Source organism: Electrophorus electricus, chromosome 1 (genome assembly GCF_041902795.1).
Source record: "Electrophorus electricus isolate QZ-2024a chromosome 1, ASM4190279v1, whole genome shotgun sequence".
Lineage (NCBI taxonomy): Eukaryota > Metazoa > Chordata > Actinopteri > Gymnotiformes > Gymnotidae > Electrophorus > Electrophorus electricus.
Genome location: NC_137497.1, coordinates 13,063,721 through 13,083,821, shown reverse-complemented (window position 1 = coordinate 13,083,821; position 20,101 = coordinate 13,063,721). Strand labels below are relative to the sequence as shown.

The 20,101-nt window shown below is 38.8% G+C and overlaps 2 protein-coding genes across 2 annotated transcripts in view; one reads left to right on the top strand and one right to left on the bottom strand.

Annotated features, from left to right (window-relative positions):
* LOC145651245 (NACHT, LRR and PYD domains-containing protein 3-like) overlaps positions 1-20,088 on the top strand; it is a 36,226-nt gene extending 16,138 nt beyond the window's left edge. The window contains exons 4-7 of the mRNA XM_081696954.1: positions 952-1,122; positions 7,845-8,015; positions 18,243-18,416; positions 20,022-20,088. Coding sequence (XP_081553080.1) covers positions 952-1,122; positions 7,845-8,015; positions 18,243-18,416; positions 20,022-20,088 — 583 coding nt within the window. The remainder of the gene's footprint in view (positions 1-951; positions 1,123-7,844; positions 8,016-18,242; positions 18,417-20,021) is intronic.
* LOC145657102 (STING ER exit protein-like) overlaps positions 1-20,101 on the bottom strand; it is a 220,255-nt gene that overhangs the window by 140,235 nt on the left and 59,919 nt on the right. The window lies entirely within an intron of this gene.

Here is a 20,101-nt window from a genome sequence, read left to right as displayed (position 1 = left end):
TCAGAGTAATCTGCCTTAGACTTGTACAGAAGCCTGTATCAGAGCCTCAGTTCTGCACTTAGAGTCCCAAAAGGTCTCTGACCTTAAGATACCCCAGAAACATTATTCATGCTTTCAGACAGTCTTGCACCTCACTGCACCTCACTGCTACAGAGAGCTTTAAAGCCTATTATAATTATATCACAGATCACCTCATGAAAATACAGAATAACGATTGGCCTTTACCCCAACACATTTTATTACCTTATTTTTGTATAACCAGAGCTCTGTAGTTTACATACTGAAGCTGAGAGTCTCCTGTGATGTTTATCACTAATGATTAATGATAAATGTAACTGTGAGAAGTGTAGATAATTCACTAATGATTAATCTGTACTTCTCATAGATACATTTATCAGTAATGATTAATCTAAACATGCTGCACTCAACACAAGCAACAAATGACTGAAGTCATGGTGAAATACAAATACTAGATAGCTAGTAGACACTTAGCTTTGGTTAGTTGTCTGCATCAACAAGTTTTGAATGGTCGAGTAGTCTCCTGTGACTTGTAGACATTGTTGATATCAGAATTGTATGCAGTTACAGAAAATGAATAAACAGTAGGACAATAGTAAAGATTGGAATGCCTAAACTGTTATTCATGTGAAGGAATTTCAAAAACAGGAAATGGCATCACACAGGTGATGCCACCATCATGACAGCTCTTCCATCAAGTAGCACCATTCTGTTTGAAGAGAAATACATGGACTTCATTCATGACCTGTGTCTCATATTTTGTGCATGTGCACACACACACACACACACACACACACACACACACACACACACACACACACACACACACACACACACAATTAGTAATATCTTTTCATTATCATAAACTCCTTTTGTGTTGTCTGTAGATCCTCTGATTGAACTGCATTTTGTACTCTATGTATTTCTTTGCAGACTATCTGGCTGTAATCTCACTGAAGGGTCTTGCAAATCTCTCACAACAGTTCTACAAACAGAAAATACATTGAGAGAGCTGGAGATGAATAATAATGACCTGCAGAATTCAGGAGTGGAGCAGCTCTGTGCTGGACTGAAGAGTTCACACTGTAAACTGGACATTCTCAGGTGAGTTTCTGTTAATTTATTCTTAAATGGAACCATTATGGTGCACAATTTATCAAATGTGATTCTCCTCTTCTTTAAAGAAATTACAAAACTGCCTTGTAGTGCAACATTAACAGAGTTAAAATAAGGTACTGCGGGACAAAGATATATAGATCCAGACAAAACATTTCTGGTGAAACTAGCTGCATTTCATTAAATGAACACACTGTGGCCACAAAGAATTACGTTTTACTGCATGATCAGGTTTACACAACTAGTAGTAAAAAATAAAGAAATAATAGTAATAAAAATAATAATAATAATAATAATAATAATAATAATAATAATAAGGAGAAGAAGAAGAGAAGAATAATTAATATTATTATTATCATCTTTATTATTGTTATATTGTTATGTTGTTATTGTTATGCTGTTAGGCAGGCAGTATGGTGGCTTGGTGGTCAGTTCATTTACCAATCAGCATTAGGGCTCCCTCCGTGAAGTTTCTCTCAGCACTAGGGTCTTGGGTTCCAGTCCTTATCTGTGCAGGTTTCCTTCAGGATCTCTAGTTTCCTCTCACAGTCCATAAGCACGGAAGTTAGGTTGATTGGATATTCTAAATTGTCCTCTTTGAATGAATGTTTGTATAGTGATGGGTGGTGCTCTGTGTGTGTATATCCTCTGATGGCTGGTGTTCTTTGTGCATGTATGTCCAGTGATGGTTGGTGCATATATTGAATAATGTATGTTTGAACATAGCGATGAAGATGTTGTGTGTGATTGTTACATATTCTCTGGACTATGCCACATTTGTATGTGATGTAATAAATACTGGACCAGCTGTTCTCTTCCATTAATTTTTGAGTCTCCATCTTTATTTTCTATTTAAAGTGTACTTCATAAATTTGTTAGAATGTGGGAAAAATCTAGGAACCACACTAGCTAGCTAATCAATGTTACCAAAACTAAGTCCAGGTGACTAGCAACCGCTGTTGGATCTCCACAGGAAATTCTAGTCAGACTGATTCATCTGACACTGTTCATCTCAAAATGTTTCACTCGATTTATAAATGTGTAACTTTCTACATATTTTTGTATATGGTCTGCAGTCCTCTCAGAAATCAGTTTATTAGCTCCAGCTTTATCTAGCTAGCTACATATGACCATTACAGGGAAGTAACCGTTCACTAACTCTGCTCTCACTAGCAAGAATTGTTTGTAGAAAGTGCCCAAGTTAACTAGATATATTTTTTTTCTGTCAGATTTTTTGTCAATTTCTTTTCCACTTATTATTCAGTGTTCTTATGTCTCTCTTCAAAATTAATCTGGAAGCATCTGTTCCTCAATGACAGTATTTAAACATAATATTTATTTATGATTTATTCAAACTGATTTCATTTTTGTACATCCTCACTGCAAATTTGATTTTAAATTACATTGGAAGTTGTATTAAAAAGTCTTACATCTGAATTGGGGGTGCCTGCAGACACCCTATCATATCATGCTCTGTGTGTGTGGGGGGGGGCGGGGTGTATTTGTGTTCACATCCAAGATTTTGTGTCAGGTAGATCGAAAAGTTGATTAATTTTCTGAGAATTTGATTTGCCTATTAAAAGAATTGGCATCTAGTTCCCCATAAACATTTAGTATAACTATCTGTGATTCTAGTTATTTGGTAGCTTTAGTTTAGCTAAATAAATGTTTAGATAAAAGTCTTATGAGTAAATGGTGTATCTTCAGCCATTAGTCACTTCAATTAAACCTTCTGAAAGATTATGTGGATAATAACATAGTAATCAGGGATTAGCCACCGTGGCTAATGTTGATTCCTTCATATGTATTTGAATCCGTTTGATACAGAATAAGGAGGATGTTGTTAATAGTACTGCTAGCTAATGAGATACCTACAGCCTAATAGTATATAGTCCAGTGTGCATATATATGTATATATATATATATATATATATATATATATATATATATATATATATATATATATATATATATATATATATATATTTTAGTTTCACATTCAATGAGAAAGTGCAGAACACTTCATCCTTCCTAACACACTGACCTGTTTGTCAGTGTTCCATAGATAGTTAAAGTTGGGGTGGACCATCAATACTTATAGTTGGGGTGGACCATCTCAAATTTTGTAAAGTATATTTGATGTATTTGGTTGAATGTTTCACATTCATTGAGAAAGTGTAGCTCTGTCTCTACAGTGTCTTTGTTATACTGATGTCTTATATTGGCTGGTCTGGACCGCCAGGCTGTGTTAACTGAGTCTGGACTTTCTCAGCGTGGTTCTGTGTTTAATATCAGTCACTTTGAGCAGGTTGTCTGCTACAATGTTCTGTTTCATAGCCAGTTAATACTGCATTTTACTTTGTACTTGGGTTTGTGTGTTCCAGTGGGTGATGTAGTTTTTTTTTTGAAGTGATATCATTTGTATTTCAGTGATTTTTCTAATTTCAGAGGAATTATGAGTTTTGACAGATCTGATTTGTACCAGATAGTGATTCCACCTGAATCTCCCTCTCTTTTAATGTCAGGGAGTGTAACAGCAGGGAGGAGGATTTCCTTGTAGTTTAAAGGACAGTGAGTCACCGAATCAGATTTACATCAGATTTACATCAGGTTTCATGGAGATTTATAATGTCTTTATCTTTTGTGTTATTTGTGAATTCAGTGTTTATACTTTTGCACCCAAACATGGATGATTTTATGCCTTGAATGTTCCATAGAGAGACAGATAATGGTTTCATTATTTAAATGAAGTATGAAAGGAAAAACACAAATACAAACAGATTCAAAGTGAGATAAACCTGTAAAAGTGAAGGAATATGTTGAAATTATATGTATAAATATGTACAATTCATGTATATAAACATACATATTAAAATGGTGTAATGACTAACCTATAAACAGTGATATTTATTTATTTATTTTTATTTATTAATTCATTTATCTATTTATCTATTTCTTCATTAATGAATTGTGACCTTGAGTATCTGTGTGATCTCTCCATCTCTGTAGTGTTTGTGGAGGGTGGAGTTTGTACTACAGAGGTGTAGGTCTGCTGTTTGGGCTGCGTGTTGGGGGTGGGTGGTGATGGCAGGTGTACTTTACTGTGGATGGCTTGCTGGGCAGCTGGCAGAGATGCTCACAGTGTCCTTGTGCAGGTGGACGTGGTCATGAAGGCTGTGGATGTTGAGGTTGGAGTGATGTGTCAGGTGCACATTAGCCAACAGTGCACATCCACAGGAGATCTCTGCATTTATCTTGTGGATTGTAGCTGGATGGAAGTCTCTACTGGGCAGGATGGTAGAGATGGTGATTTTGGAGGAGGGGAAGGTCTCTGTGGAGGTCTGTGCTACTCTTCTTACACACTCTGCTACTCTCTTGCTTTCCCCTCAAGTCATTCTGGATAATGAGGTGGCTTGGATTACCTGAGATGGTATGTGTAAGAAGCTGGAGGGCATTGCTGGTTCGGGAACACCAAACTTTTGCAACTTTAGATCCTGGGAAAAGCTGTTCCTCGTTTAAGAATTTTCCATTAAAATCAATTAAAATGACTATGCCTGCATCTGGAGGAATATTAGGTTTTTTATCTGACTGATTGTGGATGGACCGGACGGGGCTCAGTGTGGCAGTCTGTGGTTCAGAGTTGATTTAGTGTTGCTGTGCAGAATCAGAGGTCTGCTGGTTGGCTTTTAGACTCTGTAGCTCCTCCTTCAGGGTGATCATGCTACTGTCCCTGAGCTGTAGTTCCTCTCTTTTAGTCTCTGTAGCTCCTCCTTCAGGGTGATCATGGTACTGTCCCTGAGCTGTAGTTCTTCTCTTTTAGTCTCTGTAGCTCCCCCTTCAGGGTGACCATGGTACTGTCCCTGAGCTGTAGTTCTTCTCTTTTAGTCTCTGTAGCTCCTCCTTCAGGGTGATCATGCTATTGTCCCTGAGCTGTACTTTCTCTCTGACTGCACTGAGCTCCCTCCTGAGAGCCTCTCTGTCCTTCTGGAGCTCCAACACTTCTCCTCTCAGATGTTTGAATTCTATTGTCTCAACTTCCTGGAGAGAAAGACTTTCTCTTTGCTGCAATACCATGATCTCCATGTGTCTGTGTTGTGCTGGTCTGGCCTGTGTTGTGCTGGTTTATCCTGTGTTGTGCTGGTTTATCCTGTGTTGTGTTGGTTTATCCTGTGTTGTGCTGGTCTGGCCTGTGGTGTGCTGGTCTGTGAGGTGTTTTCCCGTCCCTCCCCTGAACCCTGGGCTACGTGGCTACTAGTCTCCTCCTCCTCAGTTACTCTCTCAGTCTCTGCTGCTGCTCTGATAAAGGTAAAGTTTTCATGAACCGAACAGAGTCCTCACTGCCTTAAAACATGATGGTGCCGTTGTGATATAAATGTTCACAGTTAGGATGGTGTTATCCTCATCTTCATCTTCAATAACTATCTGTCTTCCATTACATATGCCCCTTTTTATGTGTGGCTTGTTATGGCACAGACAGCTCTGTGCCAGGCTTCACTGTATTCTGTATATAACACCCGACTGGTGATGGTGGTTTTGTTCACTGTATTCTGTATATAACAGGAGACTGGTGATGGTGGTTTTGTTCACTGTATTCTGTATATAACAGCAGACTGGTGATGGTGGTTTGGTTCACTGTATTCTGTATATAACAGGAGACTGGTGATGGTGGTTTGGTTCACTGTATTCTGTATATAACAGGAGACTGGTGATGGTGGTTTGGTTCACTGTATTCTGTATATAACAGGAGACTGGTGATGGTGGTTTGGTTCACTGTATTCTGTATATAACAGGAGACTGGTGATGGTGGTTTTGTTCACTGTATTCTGTATATAACAGGAGACTGGTGATGGTGGTTTTGTTCACTGTATTCTGTATATAAATGTAAATGTAAATTATCCTTTTATGTTTCATGTAATTTTCCCTGACTTCCTTAGCTTTATCCTTAGTTTTGTCCTTAGCTGCAAGATGCTACTGTTCTACTCCTGTTAGCTGCTGTGTGTTTAGATGGTTTCTTGTGTTGTTGAGAAATTTCATCAAAATTGTTCTCTTGTTTCTTACTTGAAAGTTGAGTTGTTGTTGTTGTTGTTTTTATCTCTTTACTAATTTACTTTGGTTTATCACATTTTAAAACCCCTGTACTTCTAAGAAAGTGTTCCAGTTAAACTTGATAGTTAAACATGACAATACTTTTTCTTATCTGTGTGAGTGTGTGAGTGTGAGTGAGTGTGTGTGTGTGTGTGTGTGTGTGCGTGTGTGTGTGTGTGTGTGTGTGCGGGAGAGAGAGACAGAACTATTATCTATGCGTGTGCATGATAAAGAGAGAGACAGAACTATTATCTGTGTCCCTGTGTGTGTGTGTATGTGTGTATGTGTGTGTGTGTGTGTGTGTGTGTGTGTGTGTGTGAGTGAGAGAGAGAGAGTAAGTGAGACTGACAGACAGATCTATTATTTGTGTGTGTGTGTGTGTGTGTGTGTGTGTGTGTGTGTGTACAAGAGAGAGAGAGACAGAAAGTATTGTGAGAGACCAAAGTATTGTGTGTGTGTGTGTGTGTGTGTGTGTGTGTGTGTGTGTGTGTGTGTGTGTGTGTGTGTGTGTGTGTGTGTGTGTGTGTGTGTGAAAGAGAGCGAGGAAGCGATAGAGCAGCCTTACTGACTGACTGTCTGACTCACTGACTGACTGACTGGGGTCTACTTCTCACACTCCTGACTGACTGATGGGATCTGCCTCACACACCTGACTGACTGATGGGGTCTGCCTCACACTCCTGAATGACTGCTGGGGTCCTTGACTCGGCTATTAAGCCTCCAGGATTCTCGGTGCACCACACAGACAGAACTCAGGACCTCACTGGGAAAAGCAAAGGCAGAGGAGAATGTTTCATGATCAATGACTCCTAGTGTGAGCACAGGAATGTAAACACTAGTAAAAGATTCTGCTCTCTGCATTCTGTCCATTCCTCCACAATCACTACTGCAGTGTTCATCCCACCATCATTACTACTGCAGTGTTCATCCCACCATCATTAGTACTGCAGTGTTCATACACTAATATTCACTACTGCAATGTTTATTCCTCCATAAACAAAACTGCAGTGTCCATTATTCCATAGTCAAAACTGCAGTGTTTATTTCTACATAATCACTACTGCAGTGTTTATTTCTCCATAATAAATACTACTGTGATTATTCCTCTAAAATCAATACTGCTGTGTTCATTCCAACATAATCGCTACTCCAGTGTTTATTCCTCCATAATCAATACTGCAGTGTTTATTCCTCCATAATCACTAGTCTGCATGTCTGCCAACAATATTTTCTGTTTGTATATTAATGTGTTTGTATTTGTGAAACATTGAATGAGATCTGTGTTGTTCTGTTTCCTGTTATGGTGTTAGGGGTGGGATATTTTGATATTTGGACTCTGATTATGGTAACTGCCTTTCACTGACTTATGAACCAACCATCCATTATTTGTTCACCTGTTTTAGGTTGCTAATGAATGTTATTTGTCATGTCTTTGTCCATTTTGTCTTTGATGAAGACACAGTAGTGTTAAATGTTGTTGTGTTTGTAAAATTAAAAGGCTGAAAATGTATCAGTGTGTTCCAGACCTTTCAAACTCTTCTTTACATTTTTATTAGCAGTTCAGATCTTTTAATTCATCATCCTCTGACTGAACTACATTATTTACTGTATTTACTCTTTTACAGACTATCTGGCTGTGGTCTCACGCAAGAGTCTTGCAAATCTCTCACATCAGTTCTACAAACAGAAAACTCACTGAGAGAGCTGGAGATGAATAATAATGACCTGCAGAATTCAGGAGTGGAGCAGCTCTGTGCTGGACTGAAGAGTTCACACTGTAAACTGGAGATTCTCAGGTGAGTTTCTGTGACTATTTTTGAATGTAAATAAAGAGCCATTTTAAAAAGGTCAGTGTCAACTCCCTTATAGTACAGTATTAAACAAACATTGCCAGGCAAGGCAATGCAAGGACATTTACACTTATTATAAAGTTTTCTTTGTTAAATATTTCTAAATATAGTTTTCTGTTGAAACCTCACTGCATTTCATTAAATGAACACAGTGTGGAGACAAAAAGTTACATTTGTGATGCATGAGCAGATATTCAAGTCTAGAAGAGAAATATAACATTGTAAAGAGAAGACACAGATGAGTCCTTGTCCACATGTACAGGTGTGTTTATTACAATGCTGCTTCAACTAGGCACTTTGGCATTTTGTCCACAAGCTGCATTTTTGTTCACCTGAGTGCAGAAATTTAGCAAAATGTCTTACAGGATGAATATATTCATAAACTCCAACAACAGTGTTGTAAAATGAAGTGTTCTAATGTAAGATTTTCACTGAATGATTTTATCTAGTTTATGTATGGAAACACTGTAAACATCAGTCATTCTAATCTCTCTGCAAATAAAAGCCCTTAAAGTCTTAATGAAAACATTTATAGCTGAACCATTGAGGTTCTAGACACATTACAGGACACTTTTACAATCACGCATGATTCCCTTGTGTTTTTGGGTGGGAGACCCTGTTCTCATTATGATTTACACCATGTGTTCAACACATGTTGAGGTGACCTGAACTGACAGCCATGCTGGAGGAAAGAAAGCAACAAGTTAATATTCATTCAATAGAACTGAAAAGTTTATTGGTTATTACTTAAGTTAAACCTGTGATCTCTCTCCACGAGGGTTTTTATGAAACATGTAGCTGGCTAATATTAGTAACCTTAAGCTTGCCAAGTTACAGTATATTGCTGGTTACTACTCCTAGATACCTCACGCTAACATCATATTAGCTTGACTTAGGAGTGAATGTTGGCTGCTAATTTTTTCATCAAGCCAGAGACATCAAACAAAAATAGAACAGTGATGGTAGAAGACATGGAGTCAGCAGAGAGAGAAGCTGAGCAGACAGCTGACAGTAAACTCAGGACATCTGAACACAGTAGTGAGGAACAATGTTCAGCACTGGACGAGTGAACCTGTGGACTTAATTACAAGAGAGAAAGAAAGAGACAAACAAGACACAGTAATCAGGAGATTAGGAGGAGAGAAGGAGTGAAGTGTGTGTGTGTGTGTGTGTGTGTGTGTGTGTGTGTGTGTGTGTGTGTGTGTGTGTGTGTGTTTATTTCTCCATAAGAAATACTACAGTGAACATTCCACCATAAACAATAGTGGTGTTTATTCCTCCATAATCACTACTGCAATATTAATTCCTTCATAATCAATACTACAGTATTCATTACTCCATAGTCACTACTGCAGTGTTTATTCCTCCATAATAAATACTACAGTGATTATTCCTCTAAAATCACTATTGCGATGTTCATTCCAACATAAACAATACTGCAGTGTTTATTCCTCCATAATCACTACTGCAGTGTTTATTCCTCCATAATCAATACTGCAGTGTTTATTCCTCCATAATCTCTACTGCAGTGTTCATTCCTCCATAATCACTGCTGCAGTGTTTATTTCTCCATGATAAACAATACAGTGATTATTCCACCATAATGAATACTGTGGTGTTTATTCCTCCATAATCACTACTGCAATGTTCATTCCAACATTATCAATACTGCACTGTTTATTCCTCCATAATCAATACTGCAGTGTTTATTCCTCCATAATCATTACTGCAGTGCTTATTCCTCCATAATCACTACTCTGCATGTCTTCCAACAATATTTTCTGCTTGTATATTAGTGTATTTGTATTTGTTAAACATTGAATGAGATCTATGTTGTTCTGTTTCCTGTTATGGTGTTAGGGGTGGGATATTTTGATATTGGGACTCTGATTATGGTAACTGCCATTCACTGACTTATAAACCAACCGTCCATTATTTGGTCACCTGTCTTAGGTTGCTAATGAATGTTATTTGTCATGTCTTTGTCCATTTTGTCTTTGATGAAGACACAGTAGTGTTGAAATGTTACTGTGTTTGAAATATTAAAAGGCTGAAAATGTATCAGTGTGTTCCAGACCTTTCAAGCTCTTCTTTAAATTTTTATTAGTAGTTCAGATCTTTTAATTCATCATCCTCTGACTGAACTACATTATTTACTGTATTTACTCTTTTACAGACTATCTGGCTGTGGTCTCAATGAAGAGTCTTGCAAATCTCTCACATCAGTTCTACAAACAGAAAACTCACTGAGAGAGCTGGAGATGAATAATAATGACCTGCAGAATTCAGGAGTGGAGCAGCTCTGTGCTGGACTGAAGTGTTCACACTTTAAACTGGAGATTCTCAGGTGAGTTTCTGTGACTTACATTTGAATGTAAATAAAGAGCCATTTTAAAAGGGTCAGTGTCAACTCCCTTATAGTACAGTATTAAACAAACATTGCAAGGCAAGGCAATGCAAGGAAATGTACACTTTTATATTATATTATAAAGTTCTCTTCTTTAAATATTTCTAAATATAGTTTTCTGTTGAAACCTCACTGCATTTCATTAAATGACCACACTGTGGAGACAAAGAGTTACATTTGTGCTGCATGAGCAGATTTTCAAGTCTAGAAGAGAAATATAACATTGTAAAGAGGAGACCCAGATGAGTCCTTGTCCACACGTACAGGTGTATTTATTACAATGCTGCTTCAACTAGGCGCTTTGGCATTTTGTCCACAAGCTGCATTTTTGGTTGCCTGAGAGCAGAAATTTTGCAAAATGTCTTACAGGATGAATATATTCAGAAACTCCAACAGCTGTGTTGTAAAATGAAGTGTTCTAATGTAAGATTTTCACTGAGTGATTTTATCTAGTTTATGTATGGAAACAATGTAAACATCAGTCATTCTAATCTCTCTGCAAATAAAAGCCCTTAAAATCTTAATTAAAACATTTAAAGCTGAACCATTGAGGTTCTGGACACATTATAGGACACTTTTACAATCACACGATTCCCTTGTGTTTTTGGGTGGGAGACCCTGTTCTCATTATGATTTACACCGTGTGTTCAACGCATGTTGAGATGAGCTGAACTGACAGCCGTGCTGGAGGAAAGAACGCAACAAGTTATTATTCATTCAATAGAACTGAAAGGTTTATTGGTTATTCCTTAAAATAAACCTGTGATCTCTCTCCACGGGTGTTTTTATGAAACATGTAGCTGGCTAATATTATTAACCTTAAGCTTGCCAAGTTACAGTGTATTGTTGGTTACTACTCCTAGATACCTCACGCTAACATCATATTAGCTTGACTTAGGAGTGAATGTTGGCTGCTAATTTTTTCATCAAGCCAGAGACATCAAACTAAAATAGAACAGTGATGGTAGAAGACCTGGAGTCAGCAAAGAGAGAAACTGAGCAGAAAGCTGACAGTAAACTCCGGACATCTGAACACAGTAGTGAGGAACAATGTTCAGCACTGGACGAGTGAACCTGTGGACTTAATTACAAGAGATAAAGAAAGACACACAAGACACAGTAATCAGTAATCAGGAGATTAGGAGGAGAGAAGGAGTGAAGTGTGTGTGTGTGTGTGTGTGTGTGTGTGTGTGTGTGTGTGTGGTGCATAGCATGTGTGGTGTTTTGTATTACATCAGAACTTTAGATCAGACATTTCTGCACCCATAATTCATCATTTGATACTACATAATTCAGTTAAAGTGAGAATTATAACCAAACGTAGAAATATAACCACACATAGAATTATAATCACATGTAGAATTATAACCAAATGTAGCAATATAACTACATGTAGAAATATAACCACACACAGAATTAAACCAGACCTCACTCTGTTTAGTTCAGGACCAATATAACTACTGTATATACACAGTAAACCAGACCTCACACTGTTTAGTTCAGGACCAATATAACTATTGTATATACACAGTAAACCAGACCTCACACTGTTTAGTTCAGAGCCAGTATGACTACTGTTTATACACAGTAAACCAGACCCCACACTGTTTATTTCAGGACCAATATAACTACTGTTTATACACAGTAAACCAGACCTCACACTGTTTAGTTCAGGGCCAATATGACTACTGTTTATACACAGTAAACCAGACCTCACACCGTTTGGTTCAGGGCCAATATAACTACTGTTTATACATAGTAAACCAGACCTCACACTGTTTAGTTCAGGGCCAATATGACTACTGTATGTACACAGTAAACCAGACCTCGCACTGTTTAGTTCAGGACCAATATAACTACTGTTTATACACAGTAAACCAGACCTCGCACTGTTTAGTTCAGGACCAATATGACTACTGTATATACACAGTAAACCAGACCTCACACTGTTTAGTTCAGGACCAATATGACTACTGTTTATACACAGTAAACCAGATCTCGCACTGTTTAGTTCAGGGCCAATATGACTACTGTTTATACACAGTAAACCAGACCTCACACTGTTTAGTTCAGGACCAGTATGACTACTGTTTATACACAGTAAACCAGACCCCACACTGTTTATTTCAGGACCAATATAACTACTGTTTATACACAGTAAACCAGACCTCACACCGTTTAGTTCAGGGCCAATATGACTACTGTTTATACACAGTAAACCAGACCTCACACCGTTTGGTTCAGGGCCAATATAACTACTGTTTATACATAGTAAACCAGACCTCACACTGTTTAGTTCAGGGCCAATATGACTACTGTTTATACACAGTAAACCAGACCTCACACTGTTTAGTTCTGGGCCAATATGTCTACTGTTTATACACAGTAAACCAGACCTCGCACTGTTTAGTTCAGGACCAATATGACTACTGTATATACACAGTAAACCAGACCTCGTACTGTTTAGTTCAGGACCAATATAACTACTGTTTATACACAGTAAACCAGACCTCGCACTGTTTAGTTCAGGACCAATATGACTACTGTATATACACAGTAAACCAGACCTCACACTGTTTAGTTCAGGACCAATATGACTACTGTTTATACACAGTAAACCAGACCTCACACTGTTTAGTTCAGGACCAATATGACTACTGTTTATACACAGTAAACCAGACCTCACACTGTTTAGTTCAGGGCCAATATGACTACTGTTTATACACAGTAAACCAGACCTCACACTGTTTAGTTCAGGACCAATATGACTACTGTTTATACACAGTAAACCAGACCTCACACTGTTTAGTTCAGGACCAATATGACTACTGTTTATACACAGTAAACCAGACCTCACACTGTTTAGTTCAGGGCCAATATGACTACTGTTTATACACAGTAAACCAGACCTCACACTGTTTAGTTCTGGGCCAATATGTCTACTGTTTATACACAGTAAACCAGACCTCGCACTGTTTAGTTCAGGACCAATATGACTACTGTATATACACAGTAAACCAGACCTCACACTGTTTAGTTCAGGGCCAATATGAGTACTGTTTATACACAGTAAACCAGACCTCACACTGTTTAGTTCAGGGCCAATATGACTACTGTTTGAAATCTTATTTATTACACAGATTGACACAAGTATGTTTCATTTACTGTTTATAATGCTTCACCTCATTTGAAACGTGTGTGTGTGTGAGGGAGAGACAGAACTATTATTTGTGTGTGTATGTGTGTGTTTGAGAGAGGGGGAGAGAGAACTTTTATCTGTGTGTGTGCATGAGAGAGAGAGAGAGACAGAACTATTATCTGTGTGTATGTGTATGAGAGAGAAATAGAGAGAGAGACAGAGAGAGATACAGATCTATTATTTGTAAGTGTGAGACAGAACTATTATCTGTGAGTTTGTGTGTGTGTGAAATAGAGAGAGAGAGACAGACAGATCTATTTGTGTGTGTTAGAGAGGCAGAACTATTATCTGTGTGTGACCACCACTGATAGAATGTGCTCCTCCCTGGACCCCTTGCTGTGCTCCTTGTCTTTCTGCTTCCTCCATACAGGAGAACAAACACTGACCACAGAAAATAGTTAAAACCACAAGATGTCTGGAGGGCTCAGAAGTTCAGAAACAATAGTGAAGGTGTTTTGCAGGGAAATTATATAAAATACAAATAGTGGGAGAGTCAAGGCACTGTTCTGTTAAAAAAAAAAAAGGAAAAAATGTGTAAAACTCTTATTTAATGCATTGTTCATAGCAACACTCTAATACAATGGTTATGCTACAGTTTTAATATGTGTCCAAGCTACATCCCATACAATATAGTAACATGGCCATCTTTAGGGTTCACAAATTATGAAGAAAATCATCAGTATTATCTTACAGTGTTTGATAAATGGTAAAGGAGTGTTGGAGGCAGCCATCTTCAGTTGCTGGTTATTTCAGCTGCAGATGATTAGAGAGAGATACCAACCTTTATACATCTCTGTTATGTGCCAGTGTAGGGGGAGAGACCACAACAGACACTTTATTCTGAGCACAAACCATTATAACAAAAAAGTAATAGAGATCTACAAACATGCCATATATCTCTATGGGGAGTATAAGACAGAATAAAAACCAAACCCAACACATGCTCCACCCCAAACCTGTCTTCATTAAACATAAACCAGAAGAGGGAAAAGAAAATACAGTAGTAGATGTAACAAGCTCAAATCCACTCAGTGAATGTACAGTAATCTTCTACACCCACGATATTTTATGTTGATACACACAGCCACACAATAGACTACACTACCCAACACTGGCACAATGACCTGGGGGAGTTGTTCTAGGACAGAGCCAACTCTGGAAACTGAAGGTACAAATCTGTGTTCTATTAGCATGCCTGTGTTCAGTCTGTCTATTAAATCTAATCAGGCTGCAGTTATGGAGTGTTTGTAGTTTCACTGTAACTGTAGTGTGGTAGCAGCAGGGTGTGTTTGGGTGTGTGTAGGGCACCAAAATGGTCAGAAACAGTATAACACCATTATATGTAGTGAAGATAATATTCCTAATATTTTTCTCAACTAAAACTGGGAGCACACGAAACAGCAGAAAACAGTTTGGTATAGAAATACAGTAATAACCTTGTGATTGTTGCCCTTGTTTTTAGGAAGTCTATGTTGACGTATTGAAAAATGTCAAAAGGTACAATAAAAACACTCCACAAATTTTTTAAATTGTACCATTTGAAAAAAAAAATAAAGGTAGTAATTACATGAATATCCAAGAAGCACTTGTATCCAACAGGAACAGAAATATGAGTGACAAGTTTCTCAATTTGAGTGACAGTAATTTTATCCAATCACATATGTGGTAGGACGGCCGGGGCGGCAGAATATTGAATGACGTCATTACAGTAGCCAATAGCATCAGGGGAGCCGTTTTAACTTACTGAGGTGAAGAGAACTGTAGTGGATCATGAAAATGACAGAAAATCTCAAACTGGAACTGGAGGATATTTGCTGCTATGGTGATTTCCAAGAGAAAAGGAAAATACCAGAAAGGGACAGACAAAAAGTAAAAGCAGATGGACTAAGACAGACAGACAAAGCCTGTGTGAGTTTTTCACTGAATCTCTGATCGTCATTCATGGCTAACAGCTAACTAGCTAATGTTAGCAAAGAAAGTCTAGCTATGTTGATTTGTTTAGTTGTTTACTGTTCAGCACAGATATCTAACCAGCTAACAGTCTCAACAATTTGACCAAACCGTCAATAAGCAAGATTGGACTTCTTGTCTTTGCAACAATCAAGTTAAAGTCTTTTGGAGAAATGCGGTTGGATCTTCACGTAGTTGAGAGCAGCAGGGAGGAGGGTGAGGGTGTGACGGGAGATTTGACGGGGATGTGATTTATAACATCTGGTGTTCATGAAGTACAGCTGTGTATTAATCAGTCATGTCCCCTACATCAGTTTAAACACATTTAAACCTTGTAGCTAGGTTACGGGTGGTTACTAGGTTACAGGTGGTCACTAGGTTACAACCGCGATCACGCTATCCGCGCTTTAGCGATTCACGGTCAAGTCATCTGCGCTTTAAATACATTGCGCCTATATGCGCGATTTTACGGTATTTCGCTGCTCACCGCAATCTAACTTCCTAAGCAAAGAAACAGACTTGCGTATTTGTACAAAATACAGTTTACTTGATTGAACTAGTTTAATTGCATAATTACATTAAACACAATTGGTAATATATTTACACAGCTTAATAAGCATTGTGGAAAATGCTTTTACTACATAATGTTTCTCAGAAGGTTATTATAGATCTTGACTGCCAGCTGAAACAGGGGTTATCACTAGTGAAATGTGGCAAATGTGCAGGGCAGGAGAACTCCAGGGCTGAAATATTCCACTGCCAATTGATTGGTGGCCCTTGGCCATCACCAGATCATTAATAAATCTATATTGAAGTTTTATATATTTTTCTGAATTTTAACAAAATGCAAAAACAGTTCCACTACCACATGTGAGTAGAAGCCCTTGACTATTGGCAGAGTAAGTTTGGACACTCACTGTACAATGTCTTCATAAATCCATATTAAAGTCAAACTACCTTTAGGCGAAATAATGCACTCATTTTGTATAGACTGAATTTGCAGAGTATCAGCAGAGTAAGTTTGGACAGATTTCACTCTACTATTTTTCATAAACTCCTATTAAAATAATAATACCTTTGGGTGAATTCATGTACTCATTTCATTCAGGTTGATTTTGGATATCTATTTCCCAGAAATGTCCCATAAAGCCAAGACAGTTCCATGACCACATAAGAGTACATTTATATTTACTTTTACAGCATTTGGTAGATGCTTTTATCCAGAGCGACTTAGAAAAGTGCTTTGTCATTTCCTCATAGAACAGATCCTAGCCAGTAAAGTAGGTTAGAGTGCAAGATACCAATGAACTAGAATACTGTTGAAATACAGGGATCAATGCTAATGTCTAGAAGTACAAAATACATTTAAGCTCTATAACAGACAATCAGTGCAATAAACAATAAGTACTAGAGTTAGTCAACACAGGAGCAGTCAACATCAGAGTAATAAACAAGTACTAGAGTTAGTCAACATAGGAGCAGTCAGAGTAGTAAACAATAAGTACTAGAGTTAGACAACACAGGAGCAGCCAACATCAGTAATAAACAATAAGTACTAGAGTTAGACAACACAGGAGCAGTCAACATCAGAGTAATAAACACCCTACAAGAAGTACTAGAGTTTCAGTTAGTCAACATAGGAGCAGGATCAGTGGTCATTTAAATATTCCACAAACAGATGTGTCTTCAGTCTGTGTTTGAAGACTGCGAGGGACTCTGCTGTCCAGACAGCACGCGGAAGTTTAATAATCCCATATTAAAGTCATACTACCATTAGGGGAATTCATGTACTCATTTACAATATGCTGATTTTGGATATCTATTTCTCAGAGATATTCCCATAATGACAAAATAATTCCACTATACTATATACTATGGAGTATGTTGTGATATCTGTTGTATCTACTGTAGGGTATATTGTAAAATTTTATCTACTGTAGAGTACATTGTGATATCTGTTGTATTTACTGTAGGGTATATTGTGATATCTGTTGTATTTACTGTAGGGTATATTGTGATGTCTGTTGTATCTACTGTAGGGTATATTGTAATGTCTGTTGTATCTACTGTAGGGTATATTGTAATGTCTGTTGTATCTACTGGCAGTCTAGCTATCTGTAATCTTGAGGAAAACACTTGTGAAAGTCTGGCATCAGCTTTGCAACTTCCAAAAAAAAGTATGCATCGCTTAGGATCCTTAGACGTTATCTGAGTCACAGGTCCATAAATGTGACAGTGTTATTACTTCTGTTATCACAGCCAGATGTAGAATTCTGCCAAGATTTTACTGGCATCATCTCATACAGTCTGACATGTAACAGTCTTATAAGACCACTGAAATCACACAGTGTAAGTCCAGCTTTAGGGTTCTTCTGATGTAGTTTAATAGTGCACTAGAGTTCTGAAGGGCTGAATAAAATAAGAGCTAAAATAAACACAGACAGCAGCGATCTGGAGAAGAGTGAACAAAACCATCTGCCATGGAGGACGCCAGAGAGAGATGAGAGTGGAGGAACCTCCACTACAGTTACCAGCCTCTCTAGCTGCCCCATGCAGGCTGCTCTGGAAGTGCATCTCACTCTCTGTCTCTCTCTACCTGTTTCCCTCCTTTCTGCAGACTGTCTGGTTGTTTGGTCACAGAGGAAGGCTGTTCTTCTCTGGCTTCAGCTCTGAGGTCAAACCCCTCCCACCTGAAAGAACTGGACCTGACGTACAATCACCCAGGAGAGTCAGGAGTGAAGCTGCTCTCTTCTAGACTGGAGGATCCCCACTGCAGACTGGACACTCTCAGGTATGGAACGTTACTGTGTGCATGCGTATGTGTGATTGTTTGTGTGTGCTTACGTGTATATGTGTGTGTGTGTGTGTGTGTGTGTGTATGTGTGTGTGTGTGTGTGTGTCTGTGTGTGTTTATGAAAGAGTGAGAATGAGAAAATAATGAAAACTGAGTCTTCCATTCCTGAGTAGTGCAGTTCCCATATCATACTGTGGTGGCTGGTGAGTTCGCTCTCCATCATTCTCCTGTAGGAACTGCTGAGTTTTAGTTGACATGCTACATTTCCTCAGCCTCCTCAGGAAGTACAGATGCTGTTCTGTCAGGAGTTTATAAACTCTCTTCCATTTTTTGAGGTTAGTTGTAATTCATTTTTGAACCACAGGGTGTCAGTAGCAGCGAGTCGGTTTATGTGTGTAGCGATCGTAGAGTGAGAGAATACAACTCCAAGAGTTCTAGTTATTGTAGTTATTATAGTTATTGTAGTTATCATAGCCGTGCTAATGCAGTTGTCTGCGTACATCTCATACCTTTTGAAAACATTGTGGTTGTGTGTAGTTTATTGTATTGTTATTTGTAATCACAGATCATTATTTGGTGGATAATGTTATTCTCTGTGAAGTTTGCTGCATTGTGTTTTGTGTATATCGGTACTTGTTGTGGCTGGCTTGTTGTTGATTTGTCTTTCATGTGATTCAGTTTCACGTTTCCTCCTGTTGTCAATAAAACTGTGAACAAGAGCTGAACATTTTCAGAGTTCTGATGTCAGGAGAGTGTTAACCTGCAGGTCATGCTGTGTATCGTACATAAACAGAGGACACAGCAGATACTGTTGGGATTTCTTTATGATGTGGTGTTTGTTGTAGGTCCAGGTGAGGTCCTCACTGATGTGGGGTGTGTGTTGTAGGTCCAGGTGAGGTCCTCACTGTTGTGGGGTGTGTGTGTTGTAGGTCCAGGTGAGGTCCTCACTGATGTGGTGTGTGTGTGTGTGTTGTAGGTCCAGGTGAGGTCCTCACTGATGTGGGGTGTGTGTTGTAGGTCCAGGTGAGGTCCTCACTGATGTGGGGTGTGTGTGTTGTAGGACCAGGGGATGTCCTCACTGATGTGGGGTGTGTTGTAGGTCCAGGTGAGGTCCTCACTGATGTGAACTCCACGAAGGTGAAGGAGTTCACCTCCATCTCTCCTGTCTGTAGTGGTGTGTGCTGTTGCTTCTCCTTCCTCCTTGGGTCAACAATCATCTTCTTGGTCTTGTCTGCATTCAGGGAGAGATTGTTGTCATGACACCATGACACCATATCTGTCACCTCCCTCCTGTATGCTGTCTCATCCAGTGATCAGTCAAACCAGTTTGATGATGCTGGTGTTATACTGGGCGGCCACACAGTCCTGGGGGGTCCCAGAGTTCTCAGTCCTTGTGCTGGATGTACATTGCCAGTTCTGACTGACTGATTCTGTCTGTTAGAAAGTTCAGCCCCCATTTACAGAAGGAGGGTGTGAGTCAGTGGTGAGTGTTTCAGTCAGTTTGGTTGGGGTGACTGTTGACTGCTGAGCTGTAATCAGTGAACAGCACTGGAACATAACTGTCCATGTCCTCCAGATGTGTGAGAGACGTGTGGATGTCAGTACTGACAGTGTCCTCGGTGCACTGGTTCTGGTGGGCTGTAAACTGGTGGGGTCCTCTGGACAATAACGGACATTACAGT